Here is a 23,902-nt window from a genome sequence, read left to right as displayed (position 1 = left end):
AAACTAATATTTCAGCTTGAAGAAAAAAATTGTTTCTTTATGGACTTTTGTAATTAAAGCCTATTGTGACTAATTTGGACTGCAGAAGAGTAGAGCCAGATGCTGCGTTTCAGGCACAAACCAGCTTGTCTCTGTCACACACTGCTATATCACATTGCTATATGAAAGATCGGAGCTGTGCTGGACTTCGGATCTGAATTTGGCGCATCTTTACACTTGAACATAGATTCTGAATTTTATAAAAAAAGGATGCAAGGAAGCAAATATGATCCAAATTCTACCTTAAAATCTTTTGAAATAAACCCCATGTCTACCAGTCCTTCAGCATTTTCTCCATCATGCCAGGTGGCCCTGCCTGCCCAGCCCAACCTGTTTAAGGTTGGGAAATATAAATGGTATAAATCTTCTCTCAGCCTTGGCTATGTTCCAAAATCTCTCAAATTAGGTGTAATTAAACCCCTAATAAAGAAACCTAGTCTTGACCCCTCTGAGTTATCAAACTATAGATCTATTTCAAATCTTCCCTTTTTATCAAAAATTTTAGAGAAAGCCGTGGCAAAACAATTATGTTCCCATCTGTATAGAAGTAATATATATGAAAAATTTCAGTCTGGCTTCAGGCCTCACCATAGTACTGAAACAGCGTTAGTGAAAATTGTAAATTATCTTTTATTATCCGCTGACAAAGGAAACATATCCTTACTGGTTTTACTCGATCTTAGTGCAGCTTTTGACACAATAGACCATTCCATTCTATTAGACAGGCTTGAAAAACTAGTACACAATTGTATATTTCAGCTAAACCAGAGGACAAAATTGAACTTAATAAGATAGAGGACTGTGTAAAAGACAAAGACTGGATGTCAAGTAACTTCCTCTTACTAAACTCAGACAAAACAGAAGTTCTTCTTCTTGGTCCAAAAGCTGCTATGGATAATCTGCCTACGCTAACTCTGGCCTTTGATGAGCATATTACCAATATTACCAGAATAGCTTTCCTCCACCTGCATAACATCGCTAAATTAAGAAATGCACTGTCACTACAGGATGCAGAAATGTTAGTTCACGCCTTTATCACATCCAGTTTAGATTACTGTAATGCTCTGCTTTCTGGTTGTTCCAGCCAAAACCGTAAGCTTCAGTTAGTCCAGAATGCTGCAGCCAGAGTTCTCACCAAAACCAGGAAATTTGACCACATTAGCCCAATTTTGTGTACCGTACATTGGTTGCCAGTTAAATTCCGCATTGAGTACAAAATTCTTCTACTGACATATAAAGCTTTGAATGGCCTTGCTCCTCAGTACCTCAGTGACCTTATTTCCTAATATCAACCGACAAGCCCACTTAAATCACAAGGTGCTGCTCATTATTAGTACCCAGAATAAATAAAGTTACGTCAGGGGGAAGAGCCTTTTCATACAACGCCCCCCAGCTTTGGAATAACCTACCAGTCAGTGTTCGGGACTCAGACACAGCCTGTATCTTTAAGTCTAGGCTAAAAACGTACCTGTTTAGTCGAGCCTTTGGTTAATTTGTTTTCCTGTTAGAATAAGGCGTAGATCTGTCCGGTATCTACGGTAATCTGGGAATGTTGGTGCTGAACTAACTATCTGTCCCCCTTATCCCCCCCTTTCCCTGAGCTGAGTGGCTGCCCATCCTAAGAGGGTCTGACATGACATGATTATGCTGTTTTGCGTCTGTGCTGTTATCCGGTGTCAACCAGAGGAGGATGGGTCCCCCTTTTGAGTCTGGTTCCTCTCGAGGTTTCTTCCTCCTGTTGAGGGAGTTTTGCCTTGCCACTGTCGCCAAGGCTTGCCCACTGGGGGCATGGACCCGGATTCTCTGTAAAGCTGCTTTGTGACAACATCTGTTGTAAAAGGCACTATATAAATAAATTTGACTTGACTTGACTTAAATGGTATAAAGTTGACATTTCTGATATTTGCTTGTGAGGTTTGCTTAGTACAGCGACAATTTATAATAATTGTTATCTTAAAGATTTGTTATTTGTTACACAGCCTCCTTGTCCAACAGTGAAGGAACTAAGCTGGCCTTTTTAAGAATCATTGGGCCAAATAGTGTCAAATGGACAACAGAATAAGGCCCAATCTATTTCCTACTGCATTACCAAACATGCTGCAGCTTCTGTGTGAACGTTCCGTATCACCTATGTGTAGGGGTAGGACTTGTGGTTAAGCAGCAGGTGCATCACTAGCCTACTGACTGGGTAACGCTGTGACTGGCACAGAGGCTCCGTAACCCCCCTGCCTGGAACCCCCTGCACTCTGCAGAAGTCTGGCACGAGCTGGCGCTGCTGCTGCTACTCGTGCACAGGCTAGAGGCTGATGGCTGGCACTTGCCCTGGCGGCTCCATCCAAAAGCTAATTGCTGGGAACAGGAGCTTGGCACGGTGCCAGCACCTGGGTCTAAGCGGAGTCGAGTGGAATGGCGCTCCGTAGCTCGTTTGCTCGCTCCCACGGCACGGTGCAAGGAGGATTTCATGCAAAACAGCCTGCTCATTACTCTCTCGCTTTCTCCATAGCGTCAGACCTCCTAACAACACAAACGCAGCCGACTGAAGCTCGTTTATCTACAAACACAAAGTGAACGAGAGAGAGTGGCAAGAGAGTGGAACCGCCAACCATCTGTGTGCGCACACAAGATGTCAGAAAATATCTGCCGTGCTGATTAGTTTAAGGTGTAAGCACACAATGAAACAAGGCTTCAAAAGAAAGTTCCCCTGCAGGGGCTCTAGTTGCAAGGTTTGTTAGATTTCTTTGCTAATGGACACACAGACGCTCATACAGAGAAGGAGGTGCACAGAGACGGAGGGAGAGAAGTTATTTCCATTTAAGAGCAGCTCGATGAATATTTGATGGGCAGATGTGATTTTAAGAGGAGCTCTTCAGGTACAAGTACTGGCAAAGAGACAGCAGGGAGGGGAGGGGGAGAGAGAGAGAGAGAGAGAGAGAGAGAGGGAGAGAGAGAGAGAGGGAGAGAGAGGGGAGTGTGAGAGAGTGACTATATAGACATAGAGGGTGAGAGTAAGAGAGACTGTGCGAGAGCGAGAGAAAGAGAGAGATACAAGAATCAGTATGTACAGTGCATACAGCCTTGAGCCCGAGTCCAGGCAGAAGGGCTAACAAATAAAGTGTCTTTTTAACACACACACACACACACACACACACACACACACACACACAAGCGAACAGTACTACATATTAGAACACATAACACATCAGAAGACACTAGCAAACAGTAGAACACGCTATAATACACTGTCGAAATAAAGAGCTGTGTGTGTGAACATAGTCTTCAGTACATTTATTAAATGCATAAATGCACAAAAAGAGAAAAGGCTGTGAACACAAAGTGATGTGTGGGTGCACATGCCTGCTTCTGCCATGAAATTACTCAGACGAGAGTTACCAACACAAATATTACTCATCTCAATCCCAGAAATAGAAGTGCATCAAAAGACTTCAAGACAGTGGCGAGCAAAGTTTCACATTCTTCTGAATGGTTGGTCAGCTTGTGAGTCAAGAATAAGGGGAAGAACTGGGAATGTGCATCAAAATACCACTATACTGTGATATCTACTGCAAATGTGTGAACAATAAAAATGAAATAGAGCAGGACTATTACAATTACATTATTAAACTCGATTTAAATATCACTGAATAAAATCTATATTCTTGATGAGCCTGCAGCTACGATTAGGTGTCAGTTTGCATGAGAATGATACATATTTTAAATTGTCCTACTGGTCTCTGATACAGTGAGAAACCGAGTCTGGTGGACACACCAAATGTGTCATTTTTTTGCTATGTAGTGTTCTAGTTTAGTCGTATTTCATCTAAATAACCCATAGAAAACTAAATCACTGACATAATTGGTAAACTGAGTCTCCCTGGGTTACAGTGATACATGAGACATGAATAATAATTTAACAGTAATAGAGAATGAAATACAGATCAGTATGTGACATGGCTAGAGCTAGACTAGCAGCAGTGACAGGCCTGGGTTAGCAGGTGTTTCACCCTGCCCTGCTGAAAAGGTTAGATAGGCACAGACAGCATGTCCTTGGCCTGGGGTTATGTGGAGATAACGTCTGAATTCTGTCCATCAGATGCATTTTTTGCTTCCAACTGAAGCAGCATGTTTAGACTTTGAGAATGCCAAGGGCTCTTGTGACATGTGGGGGACAAATTTGATATGAGCTTAATGATCCTGCACTGATGCACTGCAGTGACCCCTACATGCATAATAATAAGTCTATTTAGAATGAACCCCTTCAACTGCAGGCTTAGTATTCCATTATTAACCTTAAGATTTGCCATTCAGTAACTACTATAAATTAGTCAGTAACTACATAAGAGATTAAAATAATTGGAAAATGAATGAGTATGGGATGTACATATTGTGCTCTGATGCTAAACTGTAGCCTAACATTAAGGTAAGTGTATGGATGCATGTACAAATCGTGTTATTGGGCCACTGCTTCACATTACACAATCAAAAAATAAAATAAAAAACAAACAAATGTCTTTTGCAGACTTGTTTAACCCTTAAAATTAGAATTATTATTTAATTACATCTAGCTACATTATTCAAATGTTTTCATGTAACTACATATGTAATTACATAGCAAATTAAGCAATGAATTACATTTAAAATTGCCAGATTTGTAATCTGTATCAACAACTTTAAGTCTGCACTCCTGACTTTTCTGTTTGTTTTGATCATCCAACAAGAAAAATGGCCCCGGATGGCCCCTTCAGTCAGAGCTATGCTAGCCAGTGCAGGCGTTTGTTAGCTGACATAACAGAACTGGCGATTAGTGTTCTCCTCCAAGCGCGTTTAAGCTGTCCAATGCTGTTGAGTTAGCAGCAGTTTCAAAGATGCTGTGACTGGCTTCACATGACTCAAAGCAGAGTCCTAACTAGTGGGTGGACCTGGATATGATTAAATTTGGGAGAAAAAAAAACAAAATAGAGACCTACACTTTCAAGAGAATTTCTTGATTTAATGAGCTTGGAGCAAGAAATCATTAACGAATTATACCATGATTTTGCTACCACTGGAGATAACTACAGCTTAAGAGTTAACCTGGTATCTGTGACAGTTTGATAGAGTCAGACATTGCTGCGTACAGCCAGTGCCAGTGTATTAAGAGTGTTTCAAAAAGAAGAAAAAGAAAGAAAGAGCCCCTGAATGAGAGCGTTACAGAATGATAAGAAGGGCGTAGGAGAACCGGAACTGAGAGAAAATGAGTAGGAAAGAGAGAGTGAAATGAAGAGTGAGAGAGCAGACAGAAAGGTGCCTAGCCTCATAGTGATCTAATCCAGCCGTGTGAAAAGCATTAAATTATCTGGACTAACTGATAAAGCCCCCCTCTGAGCTCCAGCAGACAGCTCTGCTCTCGTGCAAGCCGGCGTGAAAGCCGATATTACTTTCAGCATCTCCGCTCCACATAAGCCTCAGCACTCCCACCACTCGGCTCTCACTTAAAACACGAGCCAGCATCCTGCGCTCTCTCAGCCTCGCATCGGCTATTTTTACACCCGCAAAGCCTCCCTGCCAAACTAACAATAGCAACCATAAAGCTATTCATGGGATAGAGGGATAGAGCTGTTATTGCGAGGGCACCGTCCTCTCAGCCATGCAAACGCAGAGTCGTATTAATGCTCTGAGAGATGTGAGAGGGAAGCGTGTCCTTTTGTAGTAGATCAGTGGATGTGCCTCAGCCCCTGTGGTCAGTCTGAGTTCCGCTGGTGAGCTGGACTCCTTGAGAAGCAGGAGAATTGAATTAAGCAATTCTTCCATTACTGCAATTGATTCCTGCACTTCAGACCAATAAGCAACTAAGATTCCGGTGGAAAAAACGCTCCCAGACGAGATGATACATGCATTTATAACAAAGAAGATGTGTGAAATTGCATGTGCTTGTGTGTGAGAAAGCCCTACCCTGCCTCCTGCGGCTGCTGATCTTCCTGAAGCAGGTGCCCTCACATAGACGGTTCAGACGCTGCTGTTTGATCAGCTCCATGATCTCCGGCTGGATCTTCTCCCTCAGCTCCCTGTGCAACACACACACGACAAATGTCATATTATGTTGTATTTAGTTTATATAGTTGCTGTTATAAAAAAAATTAAAAATCTGTAACTGTGGTTGAGCAGGAAAACAATTAAAACAAAAATCATATGATCAAAACTGCTAGACAATCAATGATTCATTGCAGACAGCCATCATGAAGACTGCAACTAGCTTGCTTGTTTTTCATATTCTGCATGCTCTCCTGATGAATGTGCACACTCTCCTGTATGCATAAAGCAGTCATTAAACTGAATTATGCATGACTTTGAGAGGCATGCTGCTTGTATGGCTGGGGTGTATGGAGGGAGCAAACGAGTGGAACGGGGTCAGAACTGTGCTGACGCTCCAATAACGTCCCTCTTTCATCTGCATGGCCCTGCTAACACTTCTCCCTAATTGACTGTGCCTCACTGCTTTCAGATCTGCAGCATAGAGCTTCATTAAACTGATTATTGGTTTGAAGCCCTGCCTATCTTGTCACCAGTAAGTCAAAAGGATAATCTGTGGACAAAAAAAGGATTTTAATGATCATCCAATAAGCAGCGATGTATGAGATTTAAATAATAATGGACACTCATTTATTACCATGGCAGTATCAGCAGATAGCTTTGGGTGCTTGTTTTTGGACATTAGTTAATGCAGTGGTTAGGATTTTTTAAAAAAAAGGAGCTTCTCTGTGGTCTTAGCTTGTTACATTCTGGTGGCTGACTGATATTTTGGTTTCCCGCTAATATTGATGAGCCACAGTTTTATTGGTATCAGCAAAAATATTGAAAATTACTAACATTTTTGGACACAAAACCAGTGGGATTTAAACTCACAACTTCCTGCCAATGTCACAAAAACTGACTCATCTCCTACTTAACAATATGACAGCAATGCAGGCTGAGTAGCATCATGGCTAGAATAAAAGAATAAAACCATATGAAGGCTTTGGCTTTGGCCTTGTCACTCTTTCTGGTGCTAATGGCCTTTTCACATTGAGCCCAAGTTTTACACGCACACAAAACCAACCAAACAAAAACACTTACATTAAGTTTCGAAAACATGAACACTAACACTAACTCCTTCTTTTACACCTGCGCTCATGGTCACTCCTGTTGTTTGTTCACTCATTTTTAATGCTCGGAGTTTCGAGCTGAATTAGAGTCTTGAGCTCAATCACACAAAACACACACAGCACTGCAGCAGAGTTTCAGCTTGTGTGTGTCAGTAGAACTCCACATGCTGCATGTATTTGAGTCACACTGGCTAAAAGAAAAATGATAACTTTGTTGCAGTTACTACTGGCTGGATCTATTTCCTGTCACGTTCTCTTCACACTCTTCCTGCGTCGGATTTGATGTGAAGCTTTCAGTGCGTTATAGCTGTCAAGATCTACTCAGTGTGAAAAGATATCATAACAACTAAACATTAAACTATAAATACTCTGGTAGTGTTTTCTGTGCCAGACGTTCACTCCCAGGGCAACGTACTTTACTAGTGCGTGTAAATGAAGTAAAACCAGAACTGGCATTTCAGAGAGCAGGTTAGTATGCAAAGTGCTCACGCACACAAAATGGAAAGGAAAAAAAGGATAAACTTATTGATTATTATAAACTTCTTGATATCAGTATTTTAGCCCCATAAAATCTGTATCAATATCGGCTACAGCTTTTTCATATCAGTTGGTCCCATTACATTTCATATCAATTAGTTATAAACACATGTATACAGTTCTGACAAATCTCAAGTGAAATCTTTCATGAGTTTTAAAAGGGCATTGTAGCTATTTTTGACAAGTTTAAATGTTGCATGGAGATTTGCCAGCATGTTTTCTGGCTTAGAACGCTGCACAAATGGCATGCCAGGAGCCACAAAACTACTTTGAGAGTCCTCTTAGTCTAATGAGATTTAGACTGTCAATGGTGCCTTCGTCCCTATTGCCAATTGAGCGGAAATGCCATTTTAATGTGTGCTCGCAATCATGAGTGACACAGGTGCATCAGCAAGAGACCAATAGTGCATGTTCCTTCATAACGGAGTACACACTGAGGAGCTGGATGATTGAACAGCTTCAGCTATTGTGTTCCTACAAATCCAGCATGATCTGTTACCATGGTGGCCATGTGTACACCATGTTTGAAATCACTTGCCATATGAATAATTTTTATTTTATTCAGTAATAATGCATACAGTAAATATCAAAATATTAGAAACTAGACATCGTAAGGTATGTTTTATTCATTATTTATTCATTACCATTCATCGATGTTTTGTTATATTATTGATATGATATATAGCATTTGCATTTAATCATTACAGTAACTTCTTCTTGTTAGGAATAAGCCTAGATATTCATTCACTACTTTTTAAATACATTAATATTACTTTACAAAAAAATATATAAGAATTAACAATATTAATAACAATATAACTTACACCTGTAAAGTGCCTTTCACAAACCCAAGGTCGCTTTACAATGTCAGGGCGTAAAAGTATTCAGAAAAAAGGTAGGTTTTTATCTGAGCTTTGAGGATGGATATATACATACATACATATATATATATATACACACACACACACACACACACACACACATACACACACACATCCTCAATTCATGCGAAATCATCTTTGTTCATAATTGTCAGACACATTAAAAACACAGACACATTAAAAAAAATCTCTCTACAAATCTTTTGAAACCTATGAAGTGTTGGAGTACTAGCATCTTATTTGATCCATTTTATCCATCTAAAGTGGCCAAAAGTATGTGGATATGCTAGTTGTGCAAGTTAAATGAATTCGCATGATTTCAGGATGTGTATACATACACACATACATATATATATATATATATATATATACACACACACATACACACACACACACACACACACACACACACACACAGGAACTAAAATTTCAAACATTTACAGAACCATTAGTGGTTGGAATTCTCCAGATTCTGTCCATACAAAGGGCCTATCAAAGTGTTGTGCAAAGTGTTTTTCTCTGTAACAAATATACACACAACACTTTCTGATGCTGTTATATTAGCAACAAAACTGATTTTGTATTGTTGAAAACAATGACTGCAAACTTTTGAAGCATAGTGTTGGGGGTGTTTATGATGTCAAGGTATTGTGTGTGTTTTTATAGATGGTATAGTCCATGTGGGCGTGATTATGTGAAAGGCCAGTGTATGTCGCACTCACAGAATGGGCCGAGACTGGAAGTCCTCCTGGTTCATTCTCTCAGACTGCCGGATCTTGAGGATCTCCGTGTAGCTCAGGTTCTGCAGGCGGCTCTTAAACTGGTCCAGAGAGTTAGGCTTGACTGTCAGAGCTCGCGTGATCTGTTCCCTCACCACCTGCATCACCTATATCACACAGACAAAAAACAAGGACTGAATTTTGATACTGTCTGACAAACAAATTTCCGATTTTGTATTAGTCTCAAAATCTAGTAGTGAATTTGTGACTATTATAATAATCACAAGGAAAAATGAGACATAAAATCAAGGTCTGCTTTAGTTTTTGTATTAAAAGTGAATACAAGAGGAGAAACTGTGGTCCCTCATGACTGCCCTTGACAATGTGCACAAAAGGCTATAAAAACAAAGCTCCTATCATTATTACAATTAGAAAAATAAGAGCATTGTCCTTGTTTCCTTCAAAAGTCAGTGACTGCGTGTTATGAAAATATGACAATCATATTTATTTTTCCTTTATATGCTATCTGCAAACATCTAAAATTATTTGGAGACACAGCTATGTGCTTAAACATGGCTAAAATGATGGAGGGCTGTGAATGAAAGGAAAGGCAAGTGAGCAAGGAAAACCATCTAGGCATTGCAAGCCTTGGGTAACACTGAAACCTTCCTTTTAACCTGTACGTAAGGTATCTCATGAACACTGTAGATGACTAAAAAAAGGCCACTGACTGATCATACTGCATTGGCATCCTGTGTCATTTTTTGACAAGCCCTCACACTTTAAAAGCTGTCTACCTGCCTTATAATAATAATAATAATAATAATAATAATAGTTGTTTTTCCTATTATTATTATTATTATTATTATTAGTGCTAAAATGTGCATGGAAAAAGCTTATGCATCACAAATCTCAATATAAGACCGTTATAATGTTTCATAATGCGCCCAAAAGCTGTCCAAAGCCATGCTGGGCTATGGTCTCAGCTTTTTGAGCCCAGCTCCTGATCAGCTACAGCATGGCACCACTCTGGACAGGAGCCAGTGTGCACAGAGCTCTCTCCATACAGCCAGCAGCTCAGCCACCATCCCCCTCACACCCCAGCAGAGAGCGTGCTCACAGCTCCTCTACAAGCCTACAGCCTCCCCCTCTGCTCCTCACTCAGCACCCAGGGAACACACATGAAGCCTGGCTGCCCTTCAGTTCGCCCAGACCCTGCAAAGCTTTGATAGTGTACGGCCCTAAGCATGGAAAGAGTGAGTCGGCTGAACCTGCTCTTGAACCTCCAGCTGCTAATCGCATGGTGTGATTAGATGAGCAGTGAGGCGCTAGATAAAAATCTCTACTGGAATCAAGGCCAGCTGCCGTTCCCACAAACAGCGTCTCCGCTAACCAGTAGCGGCGCTGGGATTAGATGGGTTTTAATTAGCGATAAGAAGAGGTCAGGGTTCCTCCCAAATCACTACCCTAATCTGCCTCTGTGCTCTGAAAAGGAAGGAGTAATTGCTTGAGGGATAAACCTAGATGGTGTGCTTTAATAGCCATGGTAATCTTTCAAAGGAGATTTTGACCACAGCAGTCAGCATCTCAGATGTGAGCTGTGCTCTATGAGCGATCTCTAACAGTCAGGGAATTGACTGTTTCTAAGCAGATTTGCATATTCACTGATTTCTATGTAAATAATATGGTGCCCTCTGAAATTGCTGACACCCTCAGTCAGTATGAGCCAAAAAATCTGAAAAATATTTCTTTGTTGTCTATCACCTAGAGCTTGAAACATTTGGCCGAGCTGAGGCTAAAAATGTCTGGAACGCTGTTCGATAAAATGAACTGCACTGCTTTATGAATAAATTTATTAATGTGTAATTCAAACTTCATTTTCTCACTCACTATAGCTCACTATAGCATTATTTTCTATTATATATTAATTTATTTGTCTGTGATCTAATGGAAGATACTGTTGTCGTTACGCAGTATTCTTACCAGGTTTTACTCAGCACTTTGGGTTCAGCCAAAATTTCAGACCCGATTAAAGGCTGAGCTTCATCTCACATTGATGGACAAAATCTGATCAACATATTTCCAATTTTTTTGTTTCACCTTTTTAAATACACATTTATAAACTCTTAAGTGACTTCCTGCTTTACTGGGGAATAAATATGAGGCAATATGCAGCCCCCTCACTTATCTGTCAACATGGAGATCAGAGAGTATACAAATGAATAAAAATGCCCATCTCCTGCACTGGAGAACTGGAGAGAACTGGAGCTGTGATGAACTTCCCTGGAAAAGAATGTAAATATATTTTGCCCTAGTGAGGATGGTTTGCAAGGATGACAGTTACAGAAAGTGCAGGAGTTGATTGCATCCTGAGCTCATCAACGCTCCAAAACTACGATTAGACACCAGCCACCTCAATGTCAACAGATGATTTGGAAGGACTGCCAGGAAATCTTGGCATCTTGGAGACTTTTGAGAAATCCTGGCTGCTTCTGCAAAATCCACAGGAACCAAAGACTTATGGATCGGAGGATTGCACTGTCTTTTTGAAAAAAGATTTGTAGTTTTTTAATATGGGTTTCTCTCATTTTCTGGGCTACGTTCAAACTGATAAACAAATATCTATATAAACTGATATCTCTTGAGGCACTGAATTTATTTCTATGCTGCTTGATAATTTTTTTCTGATTCTGGCTTAATTTTGCTTTTCTCGAGGCAAATCTAGATTGCCTGAAAAAAGCAACAGTGGTCACAATGGTGGGCAGCCTCTTTAGGAATGAGAGTGTGATTTCCTGGGGAGCGACAGGGAGGTGAAGGATGGCAGAATTGCTGCTGAGAGGGTGGGTGGTGGTATTTGTGAATAAAGTGGAAAAGCTCCCTTTTTTAGAAATGCTGAGACGAGCCAGACTCCGTGCCTTTGCCTCACTGAGACACTGAAGTCTTCAACCAGCCGCCACCTTCTTCTCTTTTCTACTCTCCCCAGTATCGATATGCACAGAGCGCACTCGCCCACAGTGTGTCAGCTCCCAGATAATGCAGAGCGACATACAAGGGGGAGGAGAAGAGGCATGTTCATTTGTGTGCACGAACTGAGTGTTCTCTAGAGACAAAGACTTTCCTCATTTCTTCATAAGACCATAATTGCAAATTTATAACCATATATCTGTACCATTTTCACTCCCAAACAGCACCTCACAATTCAAAGCAATCTGAAGTTAAATCCTCCTTCCCACATCCTGCTGCCTTTTCCAAACTCAAATACACAAGGCATTAATCCCAGTATTACTGTGTTTCTGAAGCAGCTTTGCAAAATTATGAGATATTTACAGACTTCTGATCCGACAAGCTTATTCAAACAACATGAACTCAAAATGGGGAATTATAGCACACTGCCAGGACCCTTCATGAAAACAACAGCGGCACAAAACAAAAACAGACTCAGCATACTGCTGTTCTGGATTAGCTTTTGTGCAATAGTTGGTCTTGATAGACATACAAAAAAGGGTTCATGGGCAGGATGCCAGGCAAACTCAATTTCCCATTTCTTTGTTGGCTCAAAATATATATTTTATTTTGTGATAAGCCAGGTGGAATTTAATACACAAAGTAGAATTTTCCAGTTGATTAAATAAAGTTCAATCCAAATGCACTATTTGGGATTTAACAGTGAAATAGCTTTGAGTAAGAGTGGCCAATATGACAATATTGATTGCTATTGAAATAGAAATATTGAAATGTCACAATGTTCTGTTCTGTGCATATCATGGATATTATCAGTACTTAAAGAACACTGAACAATTGCATCAGATGAATCTCAATCAAAAGAGAGAAAGAAATCAATCATTTCCCAACTTAGTTAAGCTTGGTCTGAGACATAACATAACTGCTATTTTCCATATTCCAGTCCATCACGGCCCATCTTTCTTAGTTCTAGTCGATTCCAGCAGGTAGCCAGAGTTCTCCACAAGTACCACCAGCAGTCCTCATTTTAGTCTCCACCTTGCAACCTTAGTGATCCAGTCAGTTTTCCAGTCTAGACAGCCAATCAGAATGCTGGCTTGTCTGCAATCAGGGCGTGTAAGATTTATCGCTCATGTCTCTAATTTTAATTACAACCTTGCCTGGTTATCCATCATAAATGCACGCAGAGTCCTCTCCGCCGCACGTACTGCCTCATAATTAAGCCTCAGATTCATTTTTGACCTGTGATTATGAAAAAGCCTACATTTAGACCAGCAGAACTTATTAATGGCAGAACAGAAATGACTTTGGGTGACTTTGTCTCAGGTCAAACAGGAGACGGTACCATTAACAGACCACAAACTCACTGGAATATGGCTTCCTTTCATGTGAAAAATTCAAAGCCTTAAACATTACAAACCAAACACTGTGAATAGCGCTGACTATCTGCACATGCACAAGGTTTATGATTTAGAGATGATGGCATGTGAGCTTATGGTACATGTTGCAACGCACATCAACAGCCCATCTACCACCACAGCTGCTCCATTTACTTGCTTTCCACCTGCCCCTTACATCGAACTCAGTTGGAGAGTCATTAAAGCTGACACAAAAGTTCAGAGAATACACATCTAGAAACAAACAAAAGCAATCAATTCATCGACAGCCAGAAAATGCATTTGCCAAGCAAGCTGGCTCTGCAATCATGAATGCGTCCTGCTTTTTGCTTTTTGTTTGTTAGAGTCTGAAAGTGCTGTAGGGTTTGTGGGTAGAAAAAGGGGAACATTACCCATTTCACTATTGACATGTTAATTACATTATTTTTTATCTGAGCATCTATTGTATCACTTAATAACGCTCCACATCAAAGCGAGAGACATTACTGTCAGGAACAAATAGACATGATTATTGTGCAAAAACGGTTACATTACCATGCACTAACTACTGCCAGTGACCATGCAATGCGCTGGGCTCCAAATGAATCAGCACATCCGGGAAGCCACTGCATCAGACAGACATTGCATTTCAATGCATTTGTGTATGAAACAGTACAGCATGCTGTATATTCATGCATCTAAACAGATGGGTTGGATAGCTAGCCATGTGTGCCGTGTAGTGTCAAGCTATGAGCAGGCTATGAGCAGTGAGGGAAGCAGGTGAAGCAGAAAGCAGAACTCATCTCATGTGGAATCAGAGGCATGCAGGCGAACGAACCCAGTGTGCTGTGCGGCCCTCCACAGACCCTCTACGTCTACCAGCACATTCATGAGCTCCTGAAGTTTGACCACGGCTTCATAACATCAAAACAAATGTAACTGGCTAGACTATAGGGCTACCCATCTCTTCATATTACAATTTCAGTCTCAATTCATTTCTCAATGCAACCTGAATTAAGCATTTGCACTTGGACAACCAATGCATAAAACCAAGCAGCTGTGCAAGAAAAGTCAACACATTTTTCTTTTAGCGTTCAGTATTTTCACAACAACAGCTTAGCTGTATTATATCTTTGTTTTAATATGTTAGAGGAGTCTGGGGTATTTCTTCACATTAAAGCTTTGGAAAGATTTTAATTGTATAAAAAAATTATTAATCCGTTTCTAAATAAAATCTAAATCAAGAACAATGACAAATCCAAGCACCCAATTCTCCTTTTTCCAGTCCATAAACATTGTATCATCTGTACTTAAGCATGCTGTAATAGTCTGTGAGTCTACAGAAGGAAGATGTGGAAACAACTGTGAGTCTATCTCAAAAAGAAATAATCATGAAGAGGATGCCATGAAGATGAAGAAATAAATTTGTCTGACCAGAATAATTAAAAGGTTGTGAAGATAACTTTCATTGTGTGGAGCTTTCAGTTTTAATGATGATACTGACCATGTTTTGCAGTAGCAGCAGCACCATGAGGCACAGTGGTGTGTGAAGAATCGTAAATGAGAATCATGATCTCAGTTCTAAGCCAAAAATTCATGATCCTCATTTAATGGAGAATCGTGCAACCTAACCAGTTACAGTGATGCTTACAGGGATACTGTGTCTAATTGCAGGCTATATATGTGCCCTATGCTGAGCTGTGGGGCAGAATGGACTGGACTGATTGAGGAGCAGGCTGCCTTGCACTGAGGCACTGGTAGGGATGGCTCGTCCTCTCTTCATCACGGCTGAGCGGTCCTCAGCCTACTGTGGAGTGATGGCACCTGTCAGGTTTGTGGAAGTATTCTACCTCTTTTTCCCTTTTTTCTCTCTCACTTACTGTTTCTTTCACGCACTTTCAAGAAGAAATATTTTCTCAGGTTCACCATGGATCAATTTTAGGGCCTCCATCGTTAGGAGATCTTGAAGCTACCATGTGAGAAAGCTGTTGTTGAAGCAACAAAAACGTAAAGTTAAATTTTGATGGCACAGTTTTTGCTTTAACTCTCATAACAATGACTTAAAGTAGCATTAGATTCTTAGATGCTAAAAGGGAGGAGGTGTCCAGTGCAGCCACTTCTTCAGGCATGAAAGCCTCTGAACACTGTTGAAATGCTTCAGAATCTATAGAAATTATTCATCCATGTTTCTAAAGGATTTAAACCAGTGGCTTCCAACCGGGTCCACAGTGTCCGCCATATGGACCACACTTTTTCTCCAACCCAAACTGTAACACATAGTGATGAAGGAAAGATGAGGACCACCTGAGGACCAGATTGGGAACCACTGCTCTAGAGCAATTCAGTCATTGCTTAGTTAAATGTAATTGGTCTAAAATCTGTCAGAACTGGCATGAAAGCCTCCTCTCTTCAGGGGGCACAGATCGATTCTATAGTGATTTTAGTAAAGGGCTGTGAATGGCTTAGAGAGCCTCAGGAAACATAAACCAAAGCAGAAGATTAATCTCACATGAAGGGAGAAACAGAAGGGCGAGGCAGACGGTTTTTTATCCTCTCTCAGATGGATTTTTCTGGAAGCCATGGTTAGAAATTCGACTGAGCCTAAAAGCTCAGAATACTGAATGTTTCAGTAATCCAAAGCTCTCTAGCATTGTGTTTCAAACACAAACATGGATCGAGGCATTGAGTCACCAACACGAGACACCTGAGGGCCTCAGCCTAGCACTTAGAAATGCATTTCCACCGCTGGGCTGAGTGATTCAACACTCCAAAGCCAGACATGCCTTTCTGAATAAATATAAAAGCTTTATACCGCTGGCCAAAACTGTTTCCAACTGAGGTCCAGTTGTGACCTTGTTTGCTAATGTTAGCATTAGGCCAAAAAGACAAAGATGAGAATGAGCACAGTCACAAGGCTGATATTAAGAGCTTCGTGAAGTTGATATCGTGATAACTTCACAAATGTTTTTATAGTGGAAAGGTAAGTCATGTGGCTGTTACAAATAGCCCATAGAAAGAAAGAAAGGATAGAAACAAAAGAAGGATAGAAAGGAAATGCAAAGAATAAAGGGAAAAAACAAAGAGGCAAATGAAGAATCAAGTAAGTAAACAAGCTGCACACTCCCAGGCTTTACTGAAGGCTAAGCGCTGCTGTCTAATACCTTAATTATCATATGCTCACACATATTAATTAGTCTGAAAAATTTACATGATCTCACAAATTACTCTCTCTGATGCCACAGTACCATTTCCAATCATGGTCAGATGCTAAGCTGACCCAGCAAAACACACATCAGAAAGCACATTCCAAACCTTTGTGTACACCAGCAGCACAGCCTGCAGGCTGTTTTGTTTTTCCTCTTTGATAATCCACGGAAGCCGATCCTCTGAATATCGAATCAGGCAGAATCCTTGCCTCTCCAAAACAACAACCAAGTACAAAAGAGGATTACCCTAATTCGGCCTTTTTTGGGTTAAAACACAAAAACAGATCATGCTCAAGAATGCATTCTCTTGTAGTCTGAAAGTGCACACGTGCACTGCATATACATTGAGTTACTGTGCTCCTATTTACCTTACAAATAACAAAGAATAGACATCGCCACCACATATCAGTGAACAGAAGACTGATTGAGAAAACAAGCCACATAGAGAAGAGTAACAAACCTATTCATAATATCTGGTGCCCTCTGAGGGTGAGTCTACAGGTCAGAGCGAGTGTTTGCTCTAGATTGCTGGGTATTTAATCGCTAGCTGAAATCTGCCTCTAACCTGATTACTACTGGCAGACTCGCACAAAGCCTGCATGCAACCTGCGCCTGAGCCACAGCCTCAGCTAGCCCCATCTGTCCGTGGCCAGGCGATGGCACAAACAGGCTCTCAGCCACTAGCCTGTTTTCCTCCCATGCACTCTCTCTAACCTCTTCCATTTTAACCCCTTGAATACTAAAGACCCCCGTTCTTCAGTTTCAAAAGTACACACCTTACATAGTAGTTACTTAGTCGTTTAATAGTAGCCACTGGATACTACGCCTCAGGATTAATAACTGAATAAGTCTAGGTTTTAAGGAGTTAATCTCAACACTGGCTCATTCCCTCTTTTCTGAGTCTAGCTTGTAATCAGGCTTTTAAGGTTAAGTTTATGTTTAAAACCTTTAAGGCAAATATTTGGATAAAATGGATATCATATGTTAGTAATACTAGTGTCCAATTTTATCAGTGCAGCTAGTTCCAATCTGCCACTTCCATTCGTCGTGTCCAGTGGTGGTCCGACACAAGCTCCGTGTTCAGTCAGTGTTGTACTCACATGTCACCGTCACCTCCATGTTTGGGAGCTGGGCTCCAGGCTGGTGGAGCCCACAGTGGCCGAGTAGAGAAACAACCAGGTATTGAGGCAAGTGGTCAGTGAAAGAATGGAGTGTTGCAGTGCCCAAAGGGTCCCTCGGTGGTCCAGACGTGCTGCTAATGAAGCCAGATTCTCTGTTAGCCACAGGATGGAGAGTCCAGCTGCCTGTTCATTTCTCTCCACTGGATACGCGCTGAAGACAGAAAGCATCGCCCAGCATCTCTGCTTATGTCCATCCCAGCGCTGCTGTCTGATTGGACAGATGCAATGGGGACTAAGCCAATGGCAGCCCAGCACAGGAAATCACGAGGGTTTTATGGCAGGGAGGAGAGAGGGGGTCGGGGTGGGGGGAGGATTTAGAAGCAGGGGGAGGAGCACGAGCTGCTAGCTTAAACACAGCCGCTACATCACTACTCCACTCCGCTCGGATGCACTGAGCGCCCGTTTGTGCTCAGGTGCCCAAACTGCTTTCGTCATTCACTGAAGGGTTGGTGGGGGGGGGTGGGGGGTTTAGTAGCTGAACGTGAGCAAACACTCTTCCTCTCTCTCCCTCTCTCTTTATGTCTCTCTTTCTCTCTCCCTCGCGCACAATAGGCATTCCATCTTGCCGTAGAGAAGCTGGAGTAGGAATAATTAGAATACGGTCACCATGGAAACAGGCAAAACGTTGCCTGTCGGATTTTTGCCCCCGAGAGCATTGGCGTCAGAGAGATCAGACCTGCTCCCCTCCCTCCTCAGCATCATACACACATACAAACAAATTTTTACCATTTACTAAATCTGACAGGCCAAACAGAGACAGAGACAGAGACAGAGAGAGAGAGAGAGAGAGAGAGAGAGAGAGAGAGAGAGAGAGAGAGAAGCAAGTGTTTATAGTGTGCGTAGAAATATGAGGTGTGCATGTGAGTGTGCGTACATGGGGGGTTTATGATGGAGAGGATGTGCAGTCATCCATAAACAGGCTCGTAATCATCATTTTGAAGTATGTCTGACTCGGCCTTCGCTGCCCAGCACAAAATGGAGGACATACTCACGGATGGCACACTGATAGTGAACGGGAACAAAGAGCAGCAGCAGTCGCAATTTCCTTCATCAGGACCAAAATGCACAATATAAGTCAGGGTTGCACTGATATGGGAATTGTGAGCTGATATTATTTTTCAGCCATATATCTGCCAATACAGGTGACGAATGTAGAAACCAAGACTTCAGGTTTTCAAATCCAGCAATATGACTCAAATGCAGATATTTTACCATCAGTCAAATCTAAAAATGCCGATGTCGAAATGATTCTGATCATCATGCATCCCTAATGTAAATGTCTGAATAGAACTAAGACACTCCCTTATGTTAAAACTGCTAACTGCAGTGTTTAATCAGTTTCTGAAATGTAACAAAAATGTGTGATCTGATACTTCAAGCATTGCAATACTGCATTAGCACTGGTGACAAAGTACAGTACTCCATAACCACTAAAATCATAGAGATGCCTGACTAACAGACTAATATCAGTACAAGCAGATTTAAAATTACTTTTAAAAACAACTGGCATCAGAAAGATTTGACCACAGACTTGACAACAGATTTGATTGATATTACGACATATTTATTGTACTCTGGAAGAGCAGAATGTTTAGGTGATGCTGGGCTACTGCGCTAAAGTGTTTTCATTTTATTCATTTTACTATATTTTTTAACCCTAAAGAAATAAATGTTACATTTTCAGTAATGATAATCCAGGAAGTCTTTATTTCCACATTTTAGAAATGTTTACGCATTGGCATTGGCCTCAGCAGATATGGACATGAAAAAAGTGGACACTATTCCCATCCTGGTGCATCCCCATTTCAAATAGCTTTCCGTGATAAAGAAGTCATAATTCTTCATAGCAATGTTATCTCACTGCTACTCAACAATGATAATGGATTTCAACACATACCTAAAACAGGCCTCTTTTTTAATTAACCAGAATTAAAATTAATTAAAAGAACACAGCTCCTAATAATCTCACTGCAGTAGCTCACACTACGACACACAGATTAGACAGCAGTGCTGTCCTAAGGCTCTAATTAAGTGTGCATGTGCACATTTTCCGGACCACTTCAGAGTAATTTACATGGTCCTACAGCCGAAATGGTCCTGACTTTATTAAGAACTACATTTTTTTTTATTGAAAATGCAAAACCTTTTCTTTTTGCTACTAAGGTTAAGGCAAAAAAGGCTCAAGTTATTATTTAAAATCACCCCCACATACACACATACACACAAACACACACACACACACACACACACACACATATATATATATATATATATACGAACACAGCAGCTGTCCTTCACATTGTGTGAAAATTTCATGACAAATGGGTCAATACAAATGCTCCAAAATCACCTGCAATTAAAACTAAACTTTACACTGACATTTTTGTTTGGACAACGACGATGTACGATTTCATCTCCTGACAATGACAAGTACTAAAAAACCCTCAGCCTCAAGCAAAGCAGGACTTAGAGTGGGAAGAGTAATGTGGCTCCACCCCCCCGTTTAACCATGATCCCATGTCTACCCTTCACCACTAAACATAGGTCTAAAACAGCAGCTTGTCTGACCTGGAGCCATTCTTGCACTTCATCCTCTGACTGTGGAAGAAACACATAGTGGTTTCCTTAATAAAATATCTCTTTGATGCACTGCTGGTGATTGAGGATGTGGCTCATCTTAGTGTTCCACACATCACTGCTAATGCTCTGCTGCAGTGAGAACATGGTAAGTTCACTGCAAAGCAATGATGAGCTAGCTGCATCACTGAAGTTGGATATTTGCTCAGGAGTGCAGAGTGTTTTTATGCCAATCAATAAATATAGCAATACTAACTGATATTAATTTCATCAAAACACTGGCACTTTACCATTATTTGACTCAAACAATTCAGACGAAACAATAAAATGGCCTTTGTATCAATTACAGACTATTTTTTCTTTTACTTTATTTGTTCTTAAATATTACAATAGAAATACAGTATTAATGTACTTCAGTGCTGTATCAGCAACTATTATCAGTTTAGCACTAGTGCAGAGGGAGTTTTTCCCTGTTATCCACCTATAATCTCTATAGACACAGTGCAGGCATCTTATGGAAAAGCAAGAGGTCATTTTGTTGCCTACTTTTTCTCTACTTTATGAGCTACTCTGCACAAAAAATTGAAACAGCAAAAGACCCTACTGTTCAAAAGTCTAAAGTCTCTGATCATGTTCGGAATCAATGTTTTCAATAAAATAAGACATATGGTTGCAGATGAATGTGTAAAATGACTGTAATACCAAAACACATTTACTATCAAGACACTCATTTCTGAAAGTGCGAGGCAGTCCAACCCAAGCTTTGCTTTATTTTCTTTATTATCAAGCACTGTGACAGAATAGAGTGTGTCGTCTACCTATTTCCAAACCAAACACACATAAGTTAGCTGTGTTGAAGGACCCGTATCCCACATACATATGATGTTTATGTGGGTTTATGCGCCAACATAAATTATAATGACATTTTTATGACTATATAAACCCTCTCTTTATCCCTTAGAATTAAACCAGCTGTTTTTGTTACTGTGCCTTTAAGAATGACATATAAATGAGTTCCATTTTGATTGCCTGCCCTGTGTTGTGCCACATATTAAAAGCTCAAATATGTTAAAACAAGCTGCTTCTGTGGCTTCATTTCCACACGTGGACTGTACAGACTCGGGTGTGAATGGTACATTTTGAACATTTTTGAATTTTAGTTTAACATGATATGGGCCCTTTGAAAAAGGTGATTGCGTTATAGTTAGTGAACAATGTAAAATTCTACTTGTAAAATTGCTTTAAATAGGCTATGTCAAGGCAAATGTCTACTCCTGTGCCCCAAGTCATAAGATGAATAGTCCATAAACATTTTTCATGCCTGCTGTGGCAGCATGCTTTAGCTTAGGATGCTTGACAGTGTAGGTTTTAAGTTTGCTGGTGATATTTTCCTCAACTTTGTTGTGTAACTTACTCTCAGCTGTCTGAAGTCATAACATAATTTAGTTATGTAATCTTCGCTAGGGTACAAGTAGTCTGTCGGAAGCAGGCACATACTTATAGGGATGAGTGCTGCAGTGTCAGTTGCCTGCATTCTCATTTATGTGTACACAGTCTTTTTATTGTATTGTACCCTTGGAATAGGTATGATGAGCTATGGGCTATAGCCTGATGTCCAGACATTGTGAGAATATAGCATCTGTAAAGGTTAAAACTTATACTGACCCCACCGCACCCCTAGTGTGCCCACCTACATATGACGAAGAGTCCATCTAAAAGTTGTCGGGACAACTTCAGAGGATGGCAGAGTCCACCTAGCATCAACACAAAAAAAAAAAACAATGCTGCTCTGGGTCTTCCTACTGATCAACAGGGACACTGGCTGCTGTATTATATCACTGGCTGTGTTTATTCCCAATTACAGCGTCACCTTCAAGCTGTAATTCTTAATGAGTGCAAGTCTAAATATGGCAGTGTGCAGAACACTACCCCCATAGTGAAAAAGTCTACGAATGCATTTTTCAATGTAAAGATGATCAGAGTTGGTCAACAAAGGCCATCGTAATCCAGAGAACAGCAGATTCTCCTCTTGCTCCACACTGCACACTGCTACAGTACAAACACACTCACTTCAGCGCTGCTGTTCACAAAGCACATCATAACTCATGTCTCTCATTCGAGTCAAATTCATATTTAACAAACCCCATGCTGAGAGCAAACTTAAAACAAATCAGCCACCAGACTGCATTCTCTCAAAAGGTAGTTTAACACAGAGACAGTCAGTTCCCTTTGAGTTTACCATACCTGCCTGTCTGTTCTTATTTTGGTAATGGGGGACATGAGCAGACAGACAGATTTGGGACTTCCTCTGATCACTAGATTAAAACAGTTCTTTTCCTCCATATACCGCATGCTTATTTTTAATGAGGCTAGAATGCAGATGAGAAACAAAAGCGACCAAAGAATTCTCAGATGTGCTTTTTCATGTAAGAATATAAACGCTGATGGATTTGATTAGCGCACAGGCAAATGTGATCCAGGGAAATATAAAAAAAAATTAGTTTTCATGTCCATGCATCCTCATTAAGCTCAAATATTAAAGCTTTGCACGAGCTGGATATTTCATCCAGTGTGGCTTTTGCAGGGACAAGTTTGCAGTGTGATTACCATAATTACACAAACAACATTCTGGCACACTCGCGCCAAAGGTTAGTCTCCGCCAAGTGGCCTGGACCACCTTCATTTAAATCCACAGCTAATTAGTTACTCTGACGACACCAGTATATTCAAACCCACAGAGTGAGAGACAGAGAGAGAGAGAGAGAGAGAGAGAGAGAGAGAGAGAGAGAGAGAGAGAGAGAGAGAAAGAGAGAGAGAGAAAGAGACAAAAAGAGAGAGAGACAAAAAGAGAGACGAAAAGAAAGGGGAGAAGAGAGGGGAGAAGAGAGAGAGAGAAAGAAAGAAAGAAAGAAAGGGAAAAGAGAGGGAAATATATAGAGAGATAGAAGAAAGGGAGACAGAGAGAGAGAGAGAGAGAGATACTAAGGAGGGAGCAAATGTTCACAGTGGGCATAGAAATATAAGGTGAAAAAAAAGAGAGAGAGATGGAGATACATAGATGGGCAAAGGGTAAAGAGGGAGAGAGGGAAAAAGAAAGGTAGAGAGAGAAAGAGAGAGAAGGCAAAAGAGATGTACAGACAGAGGGAGATAAAGGAGAAGAGGGGGGGAGAGAGTTACAGAGAGGTGTAGAGTGAGAGAGAGAGTAGAGAGAGAGAATTAGAGAGAATGAGATTGAGCATAAGAGAAATAGAGAGAGAGAGACAGAGAGAGAGAGCATGAAAGAGAGAGAAAACATACACACACTCTT

General features: G+C 40.8%; 1 protein-coding gene across 4 annotated transcripts in view; it reads right to left on the bottom strand.

Annotated features, from left to right (window-relative positions):
• elmo1 (engulfment and cell motility 1 (ced-12 homolog, C. elegans)) overlaps positions 1–23,902 on the bottom strand; it is a 103,134-nt gene that overhangs the window by 6,898 nt on the left and 72,334 nt on the right. For 3 of the 4 annotated variants that reach the window (XM_036566424.1, XM_036566425.1, XM_036566423.1), the window contains 2 exons: positions 9,298–9,461; positions 5,968–6,080 (listed from right to left, as the gene is read on the bottom strand). In XM_036566424.1, the coding sequence (XP_036422317.1) occupies positions 5,968–6,080; positions 9,298–9,461 (277 nt within the window). Of the gene's footprint in view, positions 1–5,967; positions 6,081–9,297; positions 9,462–17,937; positions 18,174–23,902 lie in introns of those variants that run through there. The other variant, XM_036566426.1, reaches the window with a different exon arrangement.

This window comes from Colossoma macropomum, unplaced genomic scaffold (genome assembly GCF_904425465.1).
Source record: "Colossoma macropomum unplaced genomic scaffold, Colossoma_macropomum, whole genome shotgun sequence".
NCBI lineage: Eukaryota > Metazoa > Chordata > Actinopteri > Characiformes > Serrasalmidae > Colossoma > Colossoma macropomum.
The sequence above is the reverse complement of the archived record's forward strand: the minus strand, read 5'-3'. Positions and strand labels throughout refer to the sequence as shown.